Source organism: Heloderma suspectum, chromosome 6 (assembly GCF_057233095.1).
Source record: "Heloderma suspectum isolate Gila_16-S chromosome 6, 16-S_ref, whole genome shotgun sequence".
NCBI classification, from domain to species: Eukaryota; Metazoa; Chordata; class Lepidosauria; order Squamata; family Helodermatidae; genus Heloderma; species Heloderma suspectum.
In genome coordinates this window covers 24,421,076-24,446,531 of record NC_139463.1, presented here as the reverse complement: position 1 = coordinate 24,446,531, position 25,456 = coordinate 24,421,076, and the positions used below count along the sequence as shown (strand labels likewise).

The following is a 25,456-nucleotide window of genomic DNA, read 5'->3' as shown; positions in this document are numbered from 1 at the left end:
ACTCTCCTCTTACACCCTCAACAAGAGGCTCTTTAGATCTTCTCCACTTTCTGCCATTAGGGTGGTATCGTCTGCATATCTGAGGTTGTTGATAATTCTCCCAGCAATCTTAATTCCAACCTGTGATTCATCCAACCCGGCGTTTCTCATGATGTACTCTGCATATAAGTTAAATAAGCGGGGCAGCAATATGCAGCCTTGTCGTACTCCTTTCCCAATTTGGAACCAATCGGTTGTTCCATGTCTGGTTCTTACTGTTGCTTCTTGACCCTCGTACAGGTTTCTCAGGAGACAGGTAAGGTGGTCTGGTACTCCCATCACTTTAAGAATTTGCCACAGTTTGTTGTGATCCACACAATCAAAGGCTTTAGCGTAGTCAGTGAAGCAGAAATAGACGTTTATCTGGAATTCTCTTGCTTTCTCAATGATCCAGTGAATGTTGGCGATCTGATGTCTAGTTCCTCTGCCTCTTTGAAACTCCGCTAGTACTTCCGGTAGTTCTTGGCTCACATACTGCTGAAGCCTAGCTTGTAGGATTTTGAGCATAACCTTGCTGGCATGTGAAATGAGTGTAATTGTACGGTAGTTTGAACACTCTTTGGCATTGCCCTTCTTTGGAATTGGAATGTAAACTGACCTTTTCCAGTCTTGTGGTCACTGTTGAGTGTTTCAAATTTGTTGGCATATTGAGTGCAGCACTTTAACAGCATCATCTTTTAGGATTTTAAATAGCTCAGCTGCAATACTGTCATCTCCGCTAGCTTTGTTGTTACTAATGCTTCCTAAGGCCCACTTGACTTCACTCTCGAGGATGTCTGGCTCAAGTTCAGTGACCGCACTATCATGGCTATCAGGGACATTCAGATCTTTCCTGTATAGTTCTTTCCTGTATAGTTCTGTGTATTCTTGCCACCTCTTCTTAATCTCATCTGCTTCTTTTAGGTCCCTGCCTTCTTTGTCCTTTATCATGCCCGTCTTGGCACAAAAACATTCCCTTGATATCTCTGATTTTCTTGAAAAGATCTCTAGTCTTTCCCATTCTATTGTTTTGCTCAATTTCTTTGCATTGTTCATTTAAGAAGGCCTTCTTGTCTCTCCTTGCTATTCTCTGGAAATCTGCATTCATTTGGGTATATCTTCACCTTTCTCCCTTGCTTTTCGCTTCCCTTCTTTCCTCAGCTACTTGTAAAGCCTCATCAGACAGCCACTTTGCTTTCTTGCATTTCTTTTTCTTTGGGATGGATTGAGTTGCTGCCTCCTGAACAACGTTACGGACCTCTGTCCATAGTTCCTCAGGCACTCTGTCTATCAGGTCTAATCCCTTAAATGGGCGATTAATAAATTTAATAAATAAATAAATAAATAAATAAATCTATTCCTCACCTCCACTGTATATTCATAAGGGATATGATTTAGGTCATACCCGAATAGTTTAGTGGTTTTCCCTATGTTCTTCAATTTAAGCCGAAATTTTGCAACAAGAAGCTCATGATCTGAGCCACAGTCAGCTCCAGGTCTTGTTTTTACTGACTGTATAGAGCTTCTCCATCTTTGGCTGCAAAGGACGTAATCAATCTGATTTCAATATTGACCATCTGGTGATGTCCATGTGTAGAGTTGCCTCTTGTGCTGTTGGAAAAGAGTGTTTGCTATGATCAGCGTGTTCTCTTGGCAAAACTCTATTAGCCTTTGTCCTGCTTCATTTTGTACACCAAGGCCATGCTTGCCTGTTATCCCGGTGATTTCTTGACTTCCTACTTTAGCATTCCAATCCCCTATGATGAAAAGGACATCTTTTTTTGGTGTTAGCTCTAGAAGGCGTTGTAGGTCTTCATAGAACCGATCAACCTCAGCTTCTTCGGCCTCAGTGGTTGGGGCATAGACTTGAATTACTGTGATGTTGAATGGTTTGCCTTGGATTCATACTGAGATCATTCTGTTGTTTTTGAGATTGTACCCCAGTACTGCTTTTCCCACCCTTTTGTTGACTATGAGTGCTACTCCGTTTCTTCTAAGGGATTCTTTCCCACAGTAGTAGATATAATAGTCACCTGAACTAAATTCGCCGATGCTTGTCCATTTTAGTTCGCTGATTCCCAAGATGTCGATGTTCAATCTTGCCATGTCATGTTTGACCACCTCCAGCTTACCTTGATTCATTGATCTGACATTCCAGGTTCCTAAACAATATTGTTCTTTACAGCATTGGACTTTCTTTTCACCACCAGACACATCCACAGCTGAGTGTCCTTTCAGCTTTGGCCCAGCCGCTTCACTCTTTCTGGCGCTACTTGGAAATTCCCTCTGCTCTTCCCCAGTAGTATATTGGACACCTTCCGACCTGAGGGGCTCATCTTCCGGCGTCATATCTTTTAGCCTTGTGATATGTTCCATGGGGTTTTCTTGGCAAGAATACTGGAGTGGGTTGCCAATGCCATTTCCTTCTCCAGTGGACCACATTTGTCAGAACTCTCCGCCATGACCTGTCTGTCTTGGGTGGCCCTGCACAGCGTAGCTTATGGCTTCACTGAGTTACGCAAGCCCCTTCGCCACAGCAAGGCAGTGATCCATGAAGGAGCTCGATATGTATTACCCCAGTACCCCAGTACCGCAGTAATGCTTTTCCCACCCTTTTGTTGACTATGAGTGCTACTCCATTTCTTCTAAGGGATTCTTGCCCACAGTAGTAGATATAATAGTCACCTGAATTAAATTCGCCGATGCTTGTCCATTTTAGTTCGCTGATTCCCAAGATGTCGATGTTCAGTCTTGCCATCTCATGTTTGACCACCTCCAGCTTACCTTGATTCACTGATCTTACATTCCAGGTTCCTAAACAATATTGTTCTTTACAGCGTCGGACTTTCTTTTCACCACCAGACACATCCAGAGCTGAGTGTCCTTTCGGCTTTGGCCCAGCCGCTTCACTCTTTCTGGCGCTACTTGGAAATTCCCTCTGCTCTTCCCCAGTAGTATATTGGACACCTTCCGACCTGAGGGGCTCATCTTCCGGCGTCATCTCTTTTAGCCTGGTGATACGTTCCATGGGGTTTTCTTGGCAAGAATCCTGGAGTGGGTTGCCATTTCCTTCTCCAGTGGACCACATTTGTCAGAACTCTCCGCCATGACCTGTCCGTCTTGGGTGGCCCTGCACGGCATAGCTTATGGCTTCACTGAGTTACGCAAGCCCCTTCGCCACAACAAGGCAGTGATCCACGAAGGGGCTCGATATGCATTACTTCAGTTCAAAACCTGATAAGCCAGCCATGCTGTGTTGAGGGCCCTCCTGCTCATTCTCTTGAGAGAGACCTTGGCCCCAAATCCTGTGCTGATGGCACCACTGCCCCGGAGTTCAAGGTATCATTTATTCTTTAAATTGTTCAATAGTCCTGCATAGCCCAATTCAATATAACGCCATCACAAGATAATCCTGGGACCAAACTACGTGTGACATAGGAGATTTGTGATGGGATCTCAGGGTTTCTTTTTTAAGGAGGAGCTGAAGAATCAACTTAGGGTTGCATCTCTAGAGGTGGAGGTACTGAACCCCTTTTCCCTGGTAAAAATCCCTCCCCTTGAAGCTACTAGGGATGGGTGGATGCCCCTGTCCAGGTTCTTTGGGCACCCGCCCAGCTGCTGCCCCCACTCATGCACCCCCAGACCCACTCGTGTGCCCCCCACACTTGCCAAGCCACCCGTACTTACTCTGAGCCCTTTGCAAGTGCCTGTTGTTCCTGCAGTTGCCATTTTGCAAAAAAAGCATGGACTTGGGAACTTCCGTAAATTTTATATTGTGCACATAGCGGCTGTAAAGGCCCCATCTACACAATAGTACAAGCATAAATGGGCCATTTACTCCTGTAATACTGCACAGATGGGGCTTTTACGGCCGCTCTGTGTGCAATATTGAAGTTATAGAAGTTCTCGAGTTGCCATCTTTTTTGCAAAATGGCAACCCCGGGAACGACAGGCGCTCACAAACGGCTCAGGGTAGGTGCAGGCGGATCGGCGAGCATGGGCCCCCCGAGCGGGAGCAGCAGCTTGGTGGGTGCTGCCTGGAATCACCTGTGGGGGGAGTCCATCAACTCCGGGAGCTGAGCACCTGTGCCATCCCTAGAAGCTACTCAGTGGAAAAAAAGAGACAGGCACAATATGAATACTGCACTTCAGGCTCAGTGTGAAGGTTAGGTATGGTTGGGCACCTGCCGAGGGCCCACAACCCAGCAGGGGCCCACTGAAAAGAGCCCCCTGGACTTGCTCCTCCTCTTCAGCACTGCAACCTGCTTGTTCACCTGGCTCTCGCTCTGGCCCAGACAATGGTGGTGGTGAGAAGGAGGAACATCAGATGCCACTGCCCACTTGCTCACTGGCTCTCTGCTGCCATTTGCTTGCTTGACAGGCAGTGGTGAGAAAGAGGATGGGGACCAGCAGCAGCTGGTGACAGTGACAGTGAGAAGGAGGGGACCCATTGAGGGGGGGTCTTACCTAGGGGCCTTCAAAAACCTGGAGCTGGCACTGCCTCTCTCCCTGCCCCCACTAAAAGGACCACTAGAGGCTTTGAGGAGTGGTATTGATCAGGAAAATGGCACAGGGGGGAAGGGTCAAACCTTTTCCATCTCCACAATGCAGTTAATTTTAAAATCGGTAAAAGATCTCCCAGGTCAAGTATGGTTTGACCCCGAGAGAATGAATGGCCAGAAGGCATGTGCAACGCTGTCCTTCTGGTGGAGCTAAGAGAAAGCCTCTGAACATCCTGCAGATGGGGGGAATGCTGGGGAAACTATCTGCAAGCTGTAATGAGCTCTTTGGAGGAAGAGTGGATACTTTTACAGTCCATATAAGATGTGAGTGTGTGTGTGTTGGTGGAGTAGAGAATACCTATAGTGATGTTCTCGTTCCATATGCTCCAACTGTCCCTGTTTATCAGGGGCAGTCCCTATTTTCTGGATTCTCCCCCTGGTAAACCTCTGGCCTGCTCACACGTAACAAGAAGCCACCATGGATGACTTTCCTTGTGGGGCTCTATGTTGTGGTGGTAGCAGCCATTTTTAATATTTGGGATGTGGTGGGGTCCCGTAACTTCTCATTATGTGCGAACCCAGCGAGGGTGGGTTGTTGGTGTGGTTGACAAACCACCTAGAACCCACGGGCTGTTTTAGGGTTGCAGGTAGCTTGTCAACCACCCAGGCAACCAACCCTTGCCAGGTTTACACATAATGAGAAGGTATGGTGAGCCCTCACCATGCCTGAATATTCAAAATGGTTGCTATGACAAGACTCCCCCTGAGGAAATTCACCCATGCTGGCTTATCATTACATGCAAACCAGGCACAGTCTCTTGGGGGCAGTGGGGAGGAGTGGCATGTGTTCTACTTTATAGAGGACAGTCCTCCATTTGAAGGCATCCTCTACCAGAAGGGCTGTCCAGTCCAAGTCTGGTTTAATGACAAAGAACCTTAAGAAGGGGAGAGCAGGGGCCTTGAAGTTGTCCATCCACAGTGAGCAACTGGACGGCAGATCAGTAGGCACACAGGTGTCACCTGGTCACTCATATTTGCGTAAAAGTTGCATTTGCTCAAAATTTGCATATGCTAATTTATTCATAGAGTTGCAAATTCAAAAATAATTACTAGAATTTAAATATAAATGCAATACATCTCACCATAGTGGGGAAGACTGTGACCAGGTGTCACCTGTGTGCCTGCTCAGTCTTCTGTCCAGGTGCTCGCTGTGGATGGACACATTCAAGGCCCCTGCTCTCCCCATCTTTTATGCAAATATGGGTTCCCCTTTGTCCTCTTTTGGGGTGATGTGTTTCCTCTTTTCTGGCAATGTGTAAGCGGCCATCCTTTGTACACCCAGTAAGTGCAAACCAGGGGAAAAGCCTGGAGACACTGTACAACAATGACCTGGTTTGCACGATCGTCGTGGCTTAAACAAGCCACAGTGGCTTGTTTAACCCATAGTGGGTTTTTTAAACCACAGTGCATGCTGGGCACCGTTTGGCCCAGGCACGGCTTGTTGTGTTGTCTAAACCTGGGCAACATGTCTTGTTGGAGGGGAAAGTAACCCTGAAATAACCGAACAACCATCCATGGGTTATTTGAAGGCTGTTTCCCCCTCCAACAAACCATGTAGCCCAGGTTTGGACAACACAATAAGCCTGGATGGGTGATTAAGCCATGGTGATCATGCAAACCAGGGCATTGCCCCAGATACTTAAACATGCCAGATGACTTGGATTTCAGTGCAATTGTCAAATACATATGCACCCTGTGACAAATTCTTTCTGTGCTAGTTCCGCTTTTCCTATCCTTCAGACTCTCTCCTTCCTTCTCTAACTTGCTGTCCATCCCTCCCCCTCTGTCTGTACCTCACACTTCTACATCCTAGGAGCTTAACTTGTGGGGTGTATTGTCCTGGGGGAGGCAATGGTAGAGTTTAGTCCAACCTTTTCCAAGCTGGTGCCTTCCAGAAGTGCTGGACTACAACTCCCATAATCCCCTGATGTCATCTACATCCCCCCTTCAGAATTCCCTCTGAGCTTAGCTGCAATTTTCACAATTGCTGGTGGTGGGGGAATGAATTTTCCCAGCAGCAATATATTGTACCCTGTTGTAATGCGAAGTATGTTGGGGCAGCTTGGTCTTGAATGGGCAGTTAAGACCCATTAGCTTCACCAAAGACCAGCTCCTGGTGGAGATGGAAACAGCTAGATCTGGCTTGTTGATATGGATCAACACAGCTGCCTGACTTCTTGGACTCTCCCTGGGGGCATGGCTATGGGGACTGTCATTTCAAAATGTTACCAGTACATCACTGTTAGTAAATCAGTATCTTTAGTTTCCCATCTGTCCAACTTATTACTGGGTAGCCCAATTGCACCTGATGATTTGAAATGGATGCAGATAGGTATTATTGTTGGAAAACATCATGAAACATGCGTTTCCATTTTTTCACTTTCTATTTGCTAGGAATTAAAAAGGGGTTACCTCATTTATTTATTTATTTTGTTTTCTAGTTCCCATTTCAAAACCTCATGTCGCCCTGGCCTCTTCAACTGTGCTGGAGCTCAGCGAACATTTCACTCTAAACTGCTCCCATGAGAATGGCACAAAGCCCACTTACACATGGCTGAAGGATAGCAAACCCCTCAGCAATGACTCCCGACTGATCCTCTCCCATGACCAAAAGGTGCTGACCATCACCAAAGTTCTTATGTCCGATGATGACACTTACAGCTGTCTGGTAGAAAACCCTATCAGCAATGGCCGCAGCATTCCCATAAAACTGACTGTGTACAGTAAGTATGACAGTGCAGACATAACACACAGAAGAGAGAATGTGGGGAAACCAGGGGAGGGGGGGATTTTCTGCCTGTATTATTTATTGTGTAATGTGAATTTCTCAAATCTGGAACCCCAAAACAGGTGCTGTCTGAACCCAGTATTCCATGACTTATTTACTGAAAACGTTTTTCCCCGCTTGCTCTTCAGCTGAAAAGGGAGCCTTACAATCTAAAAGAGATGACACACAAGGAAAAGGGGTGGGAAGAGGGAAAAAGCAAACTCAAGCACTGGGTCATAAAGTTAAATTGTAGTTCTTATAAAATGAAATGTGCCTGTCTCCCATCTTCCCCCAGCTGCAGCTTGATAGAATGAGTGCTGCCAACCAGGTGACAGGTGACTTTCTGAAACCTTCTGGATGTTCCAGATTTAAAAAAATAATGCCTGTGTTGTTGAAACTTCAAGTGATTCAAGGAGTGCGACGATGGAGGCCTCTTCCATCATATTAGAAGTTCTGTTGCCAATTCTTTGTTTCCATATTAGGAGCAGACAGGTGAAAGCTATTTTGAAATCACTGGCTCCTTCCAACTCCACAGTTTTCACAATCTACAGCAGAAGGGAGGAGGGTGAATATGCTCTGTGTTAGGATTGGCTGCTGGGAAATGATGTATGTACTTATTTAGCATCATCTATGTACATGGTGCTTTAAAAAATAACAGAAGGACAGGCCCTTGTTACAGTATGACCCCCCAGCCCCCAGACCTTCCAGTGTGTAGCAGAGGATTCTGATGATGACGAGGCACAGGCTACTTCCTCAGGGGTAGGATGGTCAGTGCCTTCTTCAGGGCCCTCTCGGCCTGAGGACACAGCCTTGCCATCATCCTCTTGCTCAGGGGATAAGTCCCAGGCAGAACATTCTTCTCAGGCTCACAAAAATCTCAGGCTACAAAATCCGATGAGGGCCCTTTAATAATCCAGTCAGCTTCTCCACGGGGTGGAGGTGACCACACTATAGGTCTTGACAGCCTACATAAGGCTTTAGTTGGCTTATGCTCCCTGCTGAGACAACATCCTCCTATTGTTGTAGTAGGACAGAGTTTCAGCTAGCAGGACACACTTGGAGCTATCCACATTCCTGTTTTCTTCTTGCCTTGTTTCAACTGCTGTCAGATGCTACCACATGAGTCTCAAGGGACTACAGAATGGAATAATCCCTATCATGAGGGAGTTACAATCTGTAGGGATGTACGAAAGTCACTTACCTTTTTGAAGGGTGACATTTGCGGGGGGGGGAGGCGCTCCGTACCTCCCCCCGAAATCCTACCCTGGCCGGCTCTGCTCCGTGGTGACTCCACGGAGCCACCGGCCAGGTGCATTCGCACGGCAGGTCTGTGGACGCAAATGGCGGCTGGCATAGCAGCCACCATTTGCATCCCTTCGCTGAGCCATGATAGGCTACGTAAATATTTACGTAGCCTATCACAGCAAAAGCGGGGATGCAAATGGCGGCCGCTATGCCATTTGCGTCCCCACTTCTGCTGTGATAGGCTACGTAAATATTTACGTAGCCTATCACAGCTCAGCGAAGGGACACAAATGCCATAGCGGCTGCCATTTGTGTCCCTGCTCTCTCCATGATAGAATATTTACGTAGCCTATCGTAAATAAATATTTACGTAGCCTATCACGGCAAAAGTGGGGATGCAAATGGCAGCTGCTACTCCATTTGCGTCCCTGCTCTGAGCCGTGATAGGCTACGTAAATACTTACGTAGCCTATCACGGCTTGCCAGGGATGCAAATGGCAGCCGGCATAGCAGCTGCCATTTGTGGCTGCAGCCCAGCAGTGGCTGGTGCTACCGGAGCTGCTGCCGCTGCTGGAGCCACCGCCACCGCCAGTGGAACCGCAGCCAGGTAGGCTCCGTTTCACGGGGCGGTGGGGCGGGTTGCTCTGTTCCGCCACGGATTCCGAGGGGCCTAATTCACTGGAATTCAGCCTCCCTGGGATCTGTGGTGGAATTCTCTAACATCCCTAACAATCTGGAAACAGACATAAGGAAGACATCAGAGGAATGGAGGTGGAATGGAGGAAGGGTTAAACAGGAAAAACATGGACTTTGGCTTAGTTAGACTAAGGCAACCCTCCCCAGCCTGCTGCCTTCCAGATGTTTTTTTATTACAATCTCCATCATCCCCAGCTGGTGTAGACATTTGTAATGCTAGCTGGGGAAGATGGGAGTTATAGGCCAACATATCTGGAGGGCCCCAGGCTGGAGAAGATTGGAATAGGGCTTGAACACTAAGGGTAGGTGCCAAAGGTTTATGGAAAAAATGACTATTGGGAAAAGATTTGAAGAAAGTAAGAGACCTTGGGACCACTGAGGGTGGTGGAGCTGTAAGATCGAAGGTCATGGGCTGGAATGTATTGGGCTATAAGAGTGGAGAGCTAAGTGTCAGGCAAGGGCATGGAGGTCTTTAAAGACAGGGGCAGGAAGCTTGTGGAGGCTCCAGCAAGCCAGTCTAATGATTTAAGAAGGGGATGTCTCAGGTTCAGAGTGACGAGAGAAGTTAATAATTTGGCAGCCACTGCCCACATGGACATGAGCAGATCAAAGCAAGACAAGGGAAGAGAAGAAAAGTAAAAGGGTTGGTCTCATGGAAGTGTTCAGGGGTGGGCAGTTCCAGGCATAAGGGGCAGCAAGGGAGAAAGGTGGAGTTGTTTCAGGGAGCAGGATACCATCAGGCAGCTGAAGATGGTGGAGTAGGACAAGGAAAGGTCACAGGCAGGCAGTGGAGGCTGCTGGCTCCAATGTCAGTGGGGTGGCGAATCTGCTCCAGGTTTTAGTCAGAACTCTAAAGGCGCTATTGAACCTTGGACAGTTGCTTTGGAGTTCTGACTGAAACATGGAGTGGATCCACTGCCCCACTGATATCAGAGCCACCAGCCAGCCTCCACTGCAGGCATGGTTGGTGTCAGGATGTAAGTGGAGAGATAAAAGAGAGGGCAAGGCCATGAAGGTTTGAAGGGAAGGATAAGGAGCTTGTGCACTGGCGTATCATGGCCTCCCACAGCTGCTTCCCCTGCACTTTGCTGCACAACTCAACTTTCAACCTCCTTCCCCCGGCATGTGCCCCATGACTATCCCTGTCATGGGGCACATGGTAGAGGTGCACAAAATTATGCATGGTGCAGAGAAAGTGGATAGAGAGACATTCCCCCCCCCCCGCCCCATAATACTAGAATCTGGGGTCATCCCATGGAGCTGAAAGGGTGTGAGTAGATTCAGGACAGATAAAAGGAAGTCCTTCTTCACACGGTGCATAGTTAAACTATGGAATTCACTTCCACAAGAGGTAGTGAGGGCCAGCAACTTGGATGGCTTTAAAGCGGGGGTAGACACATTCATGGAGGAGAAAGCTATCAATGACTAGTGATGATGGTGATAGATTACCGCCAGTATCAGAGGCAGCCTGTGTGAACAGAATGCTGGACTAGACGGACTCTTGGTCTGATCTAGCAGGGCTCTTCTTATGTTCTTATGTCCAGTCCCTGGTGTGGTGGGAGGAACACTCTGCTTGTTGCAGCTCTCTTCCTTTTGCTCACACTCCCTTTCCTGGAGTCACGAAATTACCTCCCCCACACCCCCGGGCACAAAAAGGTAGTGCTCAAAAGCCTTTGCTGCCTTTGGTTCAGGAACTTGAGCCGACCCCAGGGCAAAATCCCTGTAGGCAGTGACATGTGAAATGGGTCAAGCTCAGCAGGGCTTAGCAGTTCCAGCTGGCAGTGGGCGTGTGATGCCAGAGACAGCAGCAGGGTCTCCATGGCATCCTTAAGGACAGTGCCCATAAAACCCAGACTGCAGTTATAAATCATTAGATGTGTGGAGACTGTGTCCAGATGGTGGTGAGTGTTCCAGAATCTCCTTCATTGGATTCTGAGCACAGTGTGAGCTTTGAGTTGCTGAAGGAAATGCTTCTTTGGTAGAAGCTCCTACAACAAAAAATACCAAGGCAGGGATGGGCAAACGTTTCTTTTTCTGTTGAGGGTCGCATGTCCTGGCAGGTAATCTGTTGGGGGCCACATATCGGCAGTGGGTGGTTGACCCTTTTTTCTCTTTCTGCCACTCTTTTCTCTTTCTTTTTGACATCCTCTTTTCCGTCTCTCCCTTCCCATGCAGCAGGTTGCCAGGGAAGAGACAGATTGCTCTTGCCAGAGGTCTGAAACGCTGCTTCCAAAAGGCTTTTGAAATTAGGCTGAGGGCCGCAGATTGCTCCCCACCTCCCATACTCAGGAGTTAAGTCAGTTCAGAGGACCCTGCTCAGGTTGAAAGAACACAAGAAAGAAAGAAATTCCACCTTTTAGAAAAGTTCCCTTGAAGGCAGTTTATTAAAACACACAAACACACACACATCAATCAAGGGAGCAATCCTGTGGCCCCGACCTCGGACCCAGGAATCTGAGCTCCCCACCCCCTCCCTGCTCACAACTGGCACAGAGAAAACCACGCAGGCTACCTCTCCAAGGTTGCAAAGGTGACCTCGAAAAAGAGGGAAAGGGGGTGGGGGGAAGCCCGGGGAGGGGAGGGGAGTAGGGAGGCCCTACTCTCCACCATGACCTGTCCGTCTTGGGTGGCCCTGCACAGCATAGCTTTTGGCTTCACTGAGTTACGCAAGCTCATTACGCTTACGCCAGATCCCCAGGCCTCCTCAGCCTCCTTCCCTCCCGCTCCACAGAGCCCCAGCTAGAGAGGCAAAAAAGCCCATCTAGTTAAAATGCAGAGTGGGAGGAACATGGTGGCAACGATTGCCTCTACCCAGTGGAGGCTGGTGGTTCTGATGTCAGTGGGGTGATGAATCCGAGGAACACGGAGGCAACGATTGCCTCCACCCAGTGGAAGCTGGTGGTTCTGATGTCAGTGGGGCGGTGAATTCGCTCTAGGTTTCAGTCAGAACTTTAAAGGAACTATCCAAGGTACACCTTGGATAGCTCCTTTAGAGTTCTGACTGGTCCTGACTGAAACCCGGAGCAGATCCACCGCCCCACTGGCATCACAGCCACCAGCCTCCACTTCCTCCACCACTCCTTCAGCTCTGCATTGGATGGCTGCCAGCCTCCAAGTTTGAAGGCTTATGGCCATCGCCCATAGGATGGTGCCTTAAACCATTTATAACAATAGAAAAAAAAATCATAGTTAAAACTGAACATACAATCACAATAAAATTAGACAGCAGTAGCTGGTGGAACTGTTAAAACATCATTCGACCTGATAACCAGAGAGATCGCAGATATGGCAGTACCACACCTAATGGCAGCCTTTTTCATAGTTCAGGTTCCAGGATGTCGGTTCTTTAGGAGTTAAATGTCTGAGTGGAAGGAATCTTGCCTCTAATGCCCAGGCATGTGTGCAGAAGGTGGAACTGGATCTACTGGTCGGTCTCTAGGTAATTTGCTGTAGATCAGAAAGGATTTCTGACTCCCAATTATTTAACAAGAGCAGAAACAAAATTACTCCCCTCCTGCCCTAAATTATACGGCTGAAACAAAGAAAGCTTGCAGTAACCAGGAATGGATTTTTGTGTGTGAGCTCCATTCGGTTCTGATACTCAAATCAAATTCCTGGAATCAAAATTCTTTGATTCAAAGTGTATGTCTTTTGAACCAGATCTTAAGATTCCAAGAAAACAACAACACCACTGAAATAGATTTCACAAACCTGATGTCTGCCCCCTGTGATCTAACCTACCTATAGGGTTGTGAGGATAATGGGTGGGAAGCATGAGAACCATATACGCTGCCTTAAGCTCCTTGGAGGAAAGCAGATTATAAATGTCATAAATAAATGAAAATAAATAAATCTTCCAGTAGGTCAGGGGAGAAGCCTGATAGCTATGAGGGTGGAGCTATAGCAAAAGCTCTCGTTAAGGTAAACCTGGCCCTTGTTTATAGCCCCTTCTGAAATTGTACTCCTTTTCCACCTGTAATGGTGGCTAAAACCATGAAACCAGGGCCTCATCTACACAGCATTGCTTTCGCACACACCCCATCGCAACTGCACAGCAACGTGGCTTCGAACTAGCACCCCCTGCGATACACTCGCGATTTACTGCAGGCTTCCCTAACAGACTCACCGTGCCTTTTTTTCTTGCCATTACACTTAAATGCACAGCTGTGCAGTCCCCATGGGCGTGGGGGTGCAACACTTCATTGGCTGTTTTGTATTTTAGGGGTTCTGTTGTGTCTTTACTTCCCTTGTTGGTTAAAAATTGGTTGTACTGTGCTCCTTCATTTCCACGCCATCTGTTTGCCAGTTCCCCAGCCCGAAACTCTAGCGATGGTTCGCACTCGCAAGCATGAGCAGTACATGCCTACCCATCACTCCGAAATGGTGGCCAGAGCAAAGATGGTCCTCCCCCAAGACACCCCCCCCCCAGCCCTTGGGCACTGAGTCCAAAAGCGACTGTCGCAAAGATACGTGTGCGAAAGTGTGATTAAGTAACTGAAAACAACCCTCTGTGCTTCTGTAACTGCGCAGCTGCAAAGGGATGGTGGGAGTAAAGGGGCATCACAGAGCAATACAAGCACTACACACACCTACAACATGCCCACTGCAAAATGCGAAGTCAGTTCAGGGAAGGGACAGATGGCCTGCAAACGCAGGGAAACCCACAGCAAACCCACAGCAAACCCCCCAAATCGCAGCAAAACGCCATCTTGGAAATCCGCAGTTTCCAGGAGAAAACCATGGCTGCGATGGCCGGTGACTGTGTCATCGATCCTGAGGGACCTCAACTCGCAGCCACCCCGGAGTAAAAGGCTCATGTAGATGGGGCCCAGGTTAAATCCGAAGACCTGGGGCAACCTCAGTGTGTACCTTACTGCCTTAATTGGTTTAACTTAATCTCTAATCCCTCTCTTGTCTTTTGTATCTCTATAGGAAGGAGCTCCCTCTATATAATCCTCTCCACTGGGGGAATTTTCCTTCTGGTTACCTTAGTGACTGTCTGTGCCTGTTGGAAACCATCCAAGAAGTATGAACTTTAATATATAGATATCTTTATCTATTATATAAATAGATGAACAACAACAAAGTCTTGTGGCATCTTAAAAGCTATTTTATTATGGCATAAGCTTTCATGGACTACAGCCCACTTCATCAGATGCATAAAGTAGGGGTGTACGAACCCCACTCATCCGAGTCCGCTGGGGGATCCGCGGGGGGGGGGGGAGGTGATCTGTTCCTCCTCCCAGAATCCTCCCCGGCTGGCTCCGCTCTGCAGCAAGTCCATGGAGCCACCGGCCGGGTCCATCTACTGCTGGACTTCTGTCCGCTGCCAGTCTGCGGACGCAAATGGCGTCCGGCGTAGCAGGTGCCATTTGCGTCCCTGCTCTTTTGCTGTGATAGGCTACGTAAATCTTTTCATAGCCTATCACGGCAAAGAGCAGGGAACCAAATGGCATAGCGGACAGAGAGGACCCGGCCGGCGGCAGGTAGGATCCAGCCGGTGCAAACTTTACGGGGTGGCGGAGGTGAGTGGTCCATTCCGCCACGGACTCCGGCCTTATTGGAGTCTGTGGCAGACTTCTCAGAATTCTTCATCCCTAGCATGAAGTGTTATCCTGAGCTATAAGTATATATACACACATGGTTGGAGGCTGGGAGGGAAATGGAAATTGTGAACCCTGAAAACAGAGGGATTGAAAATGCAGAAAAGTACAGATAGTGATCATTACCTTATTAGCAGTGATCATCCACCGAATGGTTGTTCTTATTAACAGTGGTCATCCACAGAATGGTTGTTGGGTGACAACACATACACCCTTGCACTGGTTAGCTGATTCACACATGTAGTGTGATATGAACTACTCTTTAAGCCACAGGAGATATGCCTGAATATCTTGATGAATTGTAGCTCAGCTGTTCTGCATTGCAACTTCTCTTTGAAGTTCCTTAGTTCAAGCATGGCCACCTTGAGGTCTACCCCACTGGAAATACATATAAGGCCAGTGTGGAGTAGGGGTTAGAGTGTTGGACTGGGGCTTGGGAGATCCAGATTCTGGTCCCCACATGGCCATGAAGCTCACTGGGTGACTTTGGGCCAGTCGCCGACTTTCAGCCTCACATACCTCACAGGGTTGTGAGGATAAAATGGAGAGGAGGAGGATTATGGAAGCCACCTTGGGTTCCTTGCAATAACACCAAATGGTCTTGTGTTACGGTTCAGGACTTTGGCCCCTCGTCCTCAGAAGACAAGGCTCCTGGTGTAACAGTTCAGAGAAAAGGCTCAGTTACAGAAAGGTGTCACGAGGTTTCCATCGCCTTAGGATCTACCTCTCCAGGAAGGCCTCAGAGACTAGCTCCCCTGTGTCAAGAGGTTGTCTTCCCATCCTCGGATTCCTCAGGACTTTAGCCATGAACCATATCTTAGTGAAATCTGTGAACCTCAGCCCCTGATTCCTGCAGTCTTAGTTCAATGATGCCCTCCTTATAGTATTCTTATAAACAGTATCAGATGGGTGCCTGTCATAAAATATAAGTGGGCCAAGATCTTTGGCCAGCTGTAATTTGAGCACAGATGTCCAGCGATGTGTAGTCCGTCCCTCCCGCCATTTTGTTTTTGTTTTGTTTTACAAAATGTAGCTGTGACAGCTGTAACCTGTAGCATAGGGATGGGCAACTTTGGGAGGTCTGGGAGCCATTTTTGCCCCCCCCCAATAGTGCCCATGGCCATGGGCTGCTGTCTCCTGAAAAATGATTTTTTAATGAAATAATGGTATCTAAAGTGCTATGGAATGCCCAAAAGGTCAAATCTAAGTTGTTTGCAAGCCCTAAAAGGAGGTCTAAAAGGGTCAAATCTAGCTTGCAAACAAGCTAGATTTGACTTTTTGGTTCTTTGGAATTCTCTGTACATAATTTTGTTCACAACATTTTAAACTTTTTTCCCAGATGTGAGGGGCAGTGGGGTGTGGCAGGGGCTGCACTGGGGGGTGGTAAGGGCTGTAGGCAGGTCACAGGCCACATGTTACCCACCCCTGCCATAGTGGAAGACCAGTGCAGAGGGAGGGAGGTCTTCTTTCCCCTCCAACAATGTTTTCCCCAAAATCATCTCCTTTCCCACAAGTTGCTTTTCACCCCATCAGCCAAAAGATTACAGCCCAGTTGGTGCAAAGAGGAGGTGTACTGAGTGGATCTGGGCAGAGTGGGGGCCACCTTCTCTGTGGTGGCCCCCACTCTGTGGAAATCCCTCCCCAGGGAACTCTGCCATGCCCCCTCTTTAATGAGCTTCCACCACGCACTGAAAACATGGTTGTTCAGGCAGGCATTTGGGGTGGGTTAGGGTATTTTTTAGAAATGTGATGTTTTTAATGTAGTATTTTATTGTTTTAAATTGTTCTTGTTGTACATCACCCAGAGTGGCTGGGTGACCAGCCAGATGGGCGATTAATAAATTTAATAAATAAAATAAATTTAATAAATAAAATAAATTTAATAAATAAAGCAAAGCATTTAATGAAGCAATTGTGAGATCTCATCCTGCACTTACTGCACATCGCTGTTCAACCAACTCACTTTGGACAGCTTTGCTGTGAGCTGGTAACGTATGGGATTGAGTTGCAAGCTGCCAAGTGCAAACGGTGATGATCCCAAGCCTGCCCATGGATTGTCAGGATGCCTCTTTTCAAAACTGAGGAAGCCAGCTAAAACAACCTTTGGGGGCTTTTTATTTCAGGAACAAACGGAAAATGGAGAAGCAAAGTTCCTCTGAATACGTGGATCAGAACGATGAGCACATAAAACATGACGGTAAACAATGCATCTCTCCGCAAGTGAATACTGAATCTCGGGCTGGCATCTTCTAGGAACTGCTCCTGTGTTATCTGCAGACCATGGTGTATGATTGTCAGGGCTGCATTCAGCAGAGAGCCAGGAACAAGGAGTGTGGAGCCAGGGACCTAGAACAGGGGCAAGCAATATTTTGAACTGGTGGGCACATTTGGTAATTTGAGAAAGTGTCCTAGGCACCAGCGCAAAATGGCTGCCATGGGATGCCAGTCACAAAAAATAAGTAACCTGTCCAAAGACTGTATAAAAGGCAGGGATGGGGTCTGAACCCCAACACTGCCCCACACTGCTAGCCAACTCATTCCTTTTTATCTCTTTTCTCTCTCTCTCACTCTGGATGAACATCCATTCATACTGTCTCTCTCACTCTGGCTTTTGTTGTTGTTGTTGTTTTAAAAAAATGGGAGGGGCACCTCTGGATGCCAAGAAAGCTGTCCTAGTGGCATATGGGTGCGCATGGTCAGCTAGTTGCCTACCCTGACTTAGGGCTTCTCTACATCAGGTTTTTATCCTGCACCTTTACTGGAGTTTCTGCTTCTGGATCCTTTGCAGCATGAAGATCATCTCCTTTCAGGATTTCTTTTCTTTGCAAGTTCTATATGTTTCATTATACAGCCACTAGATGGTGCTGTGGTATAGCGAAATTGTGGAAGTACATGAAACTGTTGGAATGCTTCAAAGCACAATTTTAAAAAAGTGGATTTTCCCTGTTAAGAAACCCCCCCCACCAAAATGGTTACAAAGCACAGGAGAGGCTCCGGAGTCCAACGATGTCGTGTAAAGAACCCACGAACTACTGTGAGTCATCAATCACGAGCGCACAATAAAAGCCTCGTGTAGAGAAGCCCTTAGAACATGGATGCATGGACTTCAGGCTTGTCGAATCTATTTTGCTTTTTTCTAGAACCCCAAGATCCACCAGCCAGAGCCAGGTGCAATAGGCAAATGCTTAGAACAAAAGAACAGGGTGCCTCTAAGCACCTTCTGAGCCAAGGGATTTGTTTTCAGCACCAGAATTAAACTGAGCTCATAGTCCTTTCACACTACAGTCTACTCCTAGTTATCATGAGCTCTCCATATCAACAGCCTAAATTAGATGGGAAAAGTCATTTTTTTATTACTGTTGTTAAACATTTGGGAGTTGGAACTACATACTGATCGGACTGAAACCATCCAGAGATCTACCTTCTGCCCACCCCTGACCTGAAGGATTCTAACAGTCTGGAATATCTTAGAGCTGGAAAAGGTACATAAATGATCAAGGTACCGAAATGAGTACTGCCTAGAAAAGGAAAGGCAAAAGTGTTTGAGGCTTATTAGTTTAGAAAAAAGAAAGAAAGAGGTGATTTAAGGTGGAAGAAGGGCTTATATGGTCCATATTTTTCTTTTTGCATGAAAATCTGTGCATATATTCATGCATATTTCCCCAAATGTACACATCAATTGTGTGCCTCTTTCAACTGTATGCATTTTTCTCCCATTGATGAAAGCATATGTGTGTGCATTTTTCAAAAGTATGCATTTTTTCATGCACAATTTTCAAATGTATGCGTGCTGTGGAATGCATTTTTTTTTTTGGGGGGGGTCCATGAATCACATTGCAAACTTGAAAATGTACAGACTTTGACTGCAGATTGCACCAAGTCTGTGTTTGGTCCAAAAGGTGTGAAGTGGGTAAATGTTGATTAAAAAAGGAACTGAAATGAATTTCTCAGACATCCCTAGTCATGTGTTATCTCTTTTCCAACCAGCTGGAGACAAAGGAAGTTTTTTTCTTTTCTTTCTACAAACATATTCCTCTAGAGGTGGGCGGCTCCCAGAGAGGGAAATTGAAGCTGACCAATCAATAACTTGGGAGGACCTGCTCATGCATTCTCCAGGTGATCCCTGCAGGTATCTAGTTAGCGTAAGGTAGAGTCATGGAAGGGGGATAAGGGTCAGCGTAGAATGTATAGAAGGGGATGCCAAGGACTCCCACTGAAGTGGGGTGACCTGTCTAAATCCATGGCTTCCTCAGGGTAATGCAGAGACTCAGAAAAAGGGGACATAACAGCTGTCTGACTATGTCCTAAGGGATTCAATTAGGCTCAGTCTGCCTACTTCTTTCTCCAAACCTGTCTCCTGCGCTTGCTCATCGGATCCTTTTTGCACATAATAAAAACCAAACACTGATTTCCATTCTTTTTTTTAATGCAGTTGAGATTGTTCCTCGAAGCGGAGAGCATGAACGCAAGAATCCAGTTGCTTTGTACATCCTGAAAGAGAAAGTAAGCTCCACAGGTGGTGCTTTGGAAGATGCTTTGGGTTCAGGTGCTAGTCGTCAAAGAAATTTCAAGATGGTATGGAAGGGGTCTGCTTACTAGGCGTGAGAGGACCTTGAGCTAATAGTCCAGCCCTCCAATCCTCTTGATTAGCTGAAGCTTCTGCCACTCACACTGCTAAATTCTAGGCCTGAAGATAGGGAAAATGAGCTATCCCTGCTCCTCCTTTATTTACAAGTGATACTAAGTACCTTTTAGGATGCAATCCTAAATACACTTACAAGGGAGTAAGCCCTACTGAACACAGTGAGATTTAAAAAGATAAAAAAGGTGTCCCCAACCAGTCGTGTCCGACTCTAGGGTGCGGTGCTCATCCCTGTTTCTAAGCCGAAGAGCCAGCGCTGTCCGAAGACGCTTCCGTGGTCATGTGGCCGGCATGACTGAACACCGAGGTGCACAGAACGCTGTTACCTTTCCCGCCGAGGCGGTGCCTATTTATCTACTTGCAATTTCTTGCTTTCAAACTGCTAGGTTGGCAGAAGCTGGGACTGAAGACGGGAGCTCACTCCGTCATGCGGCACTCAGGTCTCGAACACTTACAAGGGAGTAAGCCCTACTGAACACAGTGAGATTTACTTCTGAGTAAACATGCACTGTTAGAACTTCACTGTTAACCTCCAAATGACTTGGAGAGAACAATTCTGTGGCACCCTAGACAAGGTCCGGGGTGCCATAGGATGCTGTGGAGCTCCCCCTCTGCACCCACAGATGGAGCTACGAGCACGGAGGAGGAGATGTGATCATGGATCTTCCCTCCTCCATCCCTTCACAGCCAGCATGGAAAGCTTCTGTTACAAGGATGCAACTGTGACGTTGTGAGAAAAGTTGGAGAGGGAGAAAAGGGGGCATGCTAGCAGGCAGGGAGAGGAGAGGCTGGCATCTGCAGAATCCTATGGCCTCTCCAGAATCCTGCCTGCCCACCAAAGGCAAGTCATCTCAATGGGCTCAGTGGTCCGTCTAGAAGTTTGCAATGGAGGCAAAATGGCCTCTGTCCTTCTCCCGCCCTGCCTGACTCATGCTGGCAGGGAGTAGGATAGGCAGAGGTCTCTGAACTTGGAGCCCCTCTGTCTGCCAAGAGTGCAACCTGTAGGACTGTGCTCTAAAGGAGTTTAGAACACATGGGCAATCCAGTTTTAAAAATCAGCTGTGGGCCACATAGGTAAGGGGCTCCAGGTTCTCATTTCATCCTTCATACGTTTTCAGTCTTCATGCGTGGCTAACAAGCAACCTGTGGACCGCTGTGCTCTACACTGCTCGAAGTACACGAATCTGCCCTTCTTATGATAGCCCTGTATATGTCTTGGATTTTTTTTGAGAAATGTCTCGAAGTCATGAAAATCGCATTTGAAACATTTGCGTTTTTGTTTCTTTTTATGCATGTTTTTATGCTTTAGTCCATGGGGGTGGGGAAGCAGGCACTTTTGAGAAGTACACACAGAAATGTGCACTTTTCCAATTCAAATGAGTAAAAAAAAAGTTTGAAAACTAAAACGAGAGTACATTGTTGGGGGAAAAACATGGCTACCCCTGTTGCCCTACCGGGGGCAGCTATCCCCCCCCCCGCAATGCACCATGATGTAGCATCCTTCAGCAGAAACACTGTGGATGAAATGGCCCTGGATTGGAGAAGCACTGCTGCTGCTTTTCCGAGGTGGTAAAAACTGTATAAAAAGAGAAAGAGAGGTCTCAGCTGCTGAATATTATGAATATAAGTCCTCCACCCCTGAAATGTATAGGTATTTCACCAGCCTATGGGTTTTTTCATGCCCCTTTTTGTCCCCACCTCAATGAATGTGCTGGGAAAGTTCCTTTCTGAACTTTCAGCACAGTGCTAGCAGAATGTGAACCAGCCTCCACTCTGGTTTACTGTGCCAGACTGGGGCACTAGCCCTGAATCTGGTACCACTGTGCCACAAAGGGCATGGGAAAATCAGCTGCACCAAAGGAAAGGGTGGCACCAAAACTAGAGGCATGTCCTAATGCTGCCACAAGGGGGCATGCTATTCCCACACACCAAGAACTGTTTGTTTATTTTTAGGTATTTTTATCCCTCCCACCCCCAGCCTTTAGACCATATGGTCCCTAAAGCGGCTTAAACCCAAAATAAGTTAAAGCAGTATTATAAAAACAACAATAACCAATCAAAACAATGGAATAAAAATATGAAACAGACCTCAGCAGGCAAACAAAAACATAAAAACAGGAAGATTAGATCCAAAGCCTGGCAAAATACAGCAGTTTTCATTGTCATGATGGATTCATGCCGGGCTCAAGTATTCAGCTCAGCGATGTTTGTAATTTTCAGGGGGTGGAGTGAAAAATGCCCCCCCTCCCAATATCGGATTGATCTCTGGTGGTGAGCAAATTCTAAGAAGGTTCAGAGTTGGAGTCTTACCTTTAAAGAGAAGGTTGCCGAGGGTTTATTTTTCTTTTTGTCAACCAATGGGTGCAGCCCTCACTTTGACCTTGGTTTCAGCCAGAGGAATGCTGCGAACCTTACAAGGATGCACAGGACGATAGGAAGCTGCCTTATACTGAGGTATAAGTCCATGTAGTTCAACATTGTCAACACTGACTGGCAGTGCCTCTCCAAGGTTTCAGGCAGAATTTCTTTCCTGGCCCTACCTGGTCCTACCTGGAGATGAGGGGGATTGAACATGGGACCTTCTGCATGCAAAGCAGGGGCTCTACCACTGAGCCGTAGCCCTTCCTGCAAACATTAGGCACATCAGAAGCTGCCTTATAGTGAGTCAGACCCTTGGTCCATCTAGCCCAATATTGTGAATGCTGATTGGCAGCAGTTCCCCAGGGTTTCAGGCAGAATGTCTTTCCTAGTCCTACCTGGAAATGCTGGGGATCGAACCTGGGATATTCAGCATGCAAAGCCCTCCTGTTGCCCCTTCAGTGGCTGCCAACGGAAGTGTCCATATTTATTAGTGTTGTGCTGAATCCTGCCCCCATTTTCAGGAACTTCTTCTCTCCCTGCGAAAGAGGCATTGTTTTTTCTGCTTCTTTTGCAGGGAGGGGGAGAATTTCAGAGAGTTTTCTCCTTGGGGAGGGGAACAGGGTTTCCACTTAACTTTCTAAGTGCGTGCAGTTGTTGAGGTCTTTCTGTTTTGTTTTGTTTTTAAACACCCCCCTGCATTTGCAGGAGCCCAGGACTCTTCTGCAGCTGGGAGGTCTTCCTGAATGCCTATTGGTGAGGGCAAGGTCACATGGTCTCCTGGGAGTTCAGAAAGAACTGCCACGCTGGAGAAGAGTCCTGGGCTCCTCCAAGTGCAGGGGGGTGTTTTTTTAAAAAAAAGAAAGAAGGAAGGAAAACCCCTTAAGAATTGCCTACACGTAAAAAGGTATGTGGAAACCCTGTCCCCCTCCCCAAGGAGAAAATTCTCCAAAATTCTCACCTCTCCCAGCCTCTTTTGTCACAGTTTCGTTTTGCCTCCCCACAAAATGCCAAAAACGGAAGAATCGTAATTTTCAGCACAGCACTAATATTTCTCATCAGGTGATGGTATTCTCATCACTCTGTGTGTTATGCCTTTCTCTGGGGTGTCTGGTGACCAAGTCAGCTTAGCCCTCAGGACTCTGCTTTTGCTGGGAATGATGAGCCCTCCTTGTGGAGGTGGCATCTATGGGGCCACATCCAAGACCATGTTCTTTAACTTTGCCCTTCCAAGTGGCCATTGCCCTGCAGCGGAGGGGGTGGGGGTTCTGCTGCTAACGTTCTAACTGTGGACTCTTGCTGTCTTTTGCTTCCCCAAAGGACTCACCGGAAGCCGACGAGGAGTCCCTTCCCGATTCCCACAATGCTGCCGAACCCTCTCCGCCCAGCTACTCCAGCTCTCCGCCTCCTCCCGGGAGATCCCCTGGGCTGCCAGTTTGGTCCGCTCGCAGATACCATCGCTCCCCAGCCAGGTCTCCGGCCACCTCCAGAACACACATATCCCCCACCCGGCCCCCCAGCTCGCCAGGGCGCACTCAAAGCACCACACGCTTGGTGCGGACTTCTGGAGTTCATATCATCCGAGAGCAGCAGGGGGAGCCCAGTGCTGTGGAAATCAACGCCTGAAGGCAGCTGGCAATGCGTATCTTTGTGTGTGCGTGCGTGCATGCGTGCGTGCGCGTAGCGAGGAAGCCTCGTCGTGCCTGTAAATGTATCCGGGGATAGCAATGAGTTTGCTCTGGGTGTGCTTTGCACATGCGAACGCATGTTTCCTATGCTAGGAAGGATGCCTGAGTTCTGCTTGTAGATGAAAGTGAATTACGCAGTGTTCTGGTGGCTGGCTGGAGCCGCTTTTCAAGGTTTACAGTAGGTTCGACGCTCCTGCTTCTGTACATTTTAAAGACCACTAACTTGCTATTTGTAACGCCCAAGGAACATCACACCGCTGTTGCCGAAGCTTTTGCTCCTGGGAAGGATGCCCAAAAGCAGAGCTGGGGAACTGGTGGCTCTACAGATGTTTTGCCCCACAGCCCCCATTTTCTCTCTATGGCTATGCTGGCTAGGGCTGACGGGAGTTGTAGGCCCAAACACCTGGAGGGCCGTAAGTTGCCCAGCCCTGCTGTAAAGCCTGGTGTTTCCATCCAAGCGTTGTGAGACTTTTGTATGCATCAGTAATTCATCCAGTGGGAATGTATCCTCAAGCTGTGTAGCTCAAAGCATACCAATGGCCTTCAGCGTTGTCAAGGTTGCCCTAAATTCCAGCATTTAAAAGAAGCTTTTTCTTTAGGACTCCCTTACGAGTCTTGCAAGATCCCAACTTTTTTTTCATCATGCACCCCTATTGGTTAGGAGTTTCCAGGCAGGTAGCTGCTACAGTCCCTTGCAGCTGTACCATCCAACTGATATGAGGACACCTTCACATGTCTCCAAATTTATCCCATCCTTATTCAGAATATGTGATGGTTAAGGAAATGCTTTCCATTGCAGCAAATTCCTGAGCCACAGACTAAAAGTTCCTGGCTTTCTAAATCCTCTTGAAAGAGTTGCTGCTGATACAGTTCCCCCACAAAGGATATGCCAACCATTTTGCATATATGCAAGCAGTGGAGGCTGGTGTCTCTGATTTCGGTGGGGCTGTACAACCATTCTGGGTTTTAGTCAGAACCGGCCAGAACTCTAAAGGATCTATCCAAGGTGCTGAACCCTACCCCCAAAATAGGTCCAGCACCCTGGATAGCTCCTTTGGAGTTCTGGCTAGTTCTGACTGAAACCCAGAATGGAATCACAGCCCCACCGGAAGCAGACCCGCCGGCCTCCACTGCATGCAAGCGTTGATTGGGGAGTTCATAGCTCAGTGGAAGAGCATGTGAATTACTTACAGAGGGTCCCAGGTTTAATCCCTGGCATCTCAAGGTGTGTGGGTCTGTGTTTTTCATGACCAGGTCATAAGTGATGGGGGAGACACCTGCTGGAGAGCCACTGGTGCTGCCAGTCGGAGTAGGAAAATACTAGCTAGTTGCTGTCGAGTAGTTCCCCTACTTCTCCAGAACATGGTCCCTGCTTTTATCCTCATAACAACCCTGTGAAGTAGGGTAGGCCAAGAGGCTAAACAACGAGGCCAAGGTCACCCAATGAGCGTGGTCTGACACTCTGTTCTAGCCTTCCCCAATCAGGTGCCATGCTGGCTGGGAATGATGGGAGTTGCAGTCCAAGGCATCTGGTGGAAGGCACCAAGCTTGGGAAGGTTGCTCTGTTCATGACACCATATTGGGCTCCTTCCTGATGAGGCCTCATTTAAGGACAGAACCCCTCCTTTTAGAGCAGAGGTGGGGAACCTCTTTCAGCCCATGGGCCCAATTCGATTTCCAAGAAGCTCTAGAAGGCTTCATTCCAGTGGTGGGTGGAGGCAAAAGGGATGGGGGCAAAGCTACAAAAATGCCAGTACCTTTTAGCTTAGAGCTGTTACTGTCAGTAACTAAGCCTTAGGAGACACATTTCATCCTTTTAGAATGGGGAAGAAATGCCAAAGCTGGGAAACCACCCAATAATGGGCATTCAGAGGAAA

General features: G+C 47.7%; 1 protein-coding gene across 1 annotated transcript in view; it reads left to right on the top strand.

The window, feature by feature from the left end:
* The window catches only part of HEPACAM (hepatic and glial cell adhesion molecule), a 55,902-nt gene extending 32,385 nt beyond the window's left edge, over positions 1-23,517 (top strand). Inside the window, exons 3-7 of the mRNA XM_084808152.1 lie at positions 7,022-7,303; positions 14,221-14,314; positions 17,015-17,088; positions 19,324-19,394; positions 23,212-23,517. Of these exons, the coding sequence (XP_084664278.1) occupies positions 7,022-7,303; positions 14,221-14,314; positions 17,015-17,088; positions 19,324-19,394; positions 23,212-23,517 (827 nt within the window). The remainder of the gene's footprint in view (positions 1-7,021; positions 7,304-14,220; positions 14,315-17,014; positions 17,089-19,323; positions 19,395-23,211) is intronic.
* Positions 23,518-25,456: the final 1,939 nt, after the last annotated feature.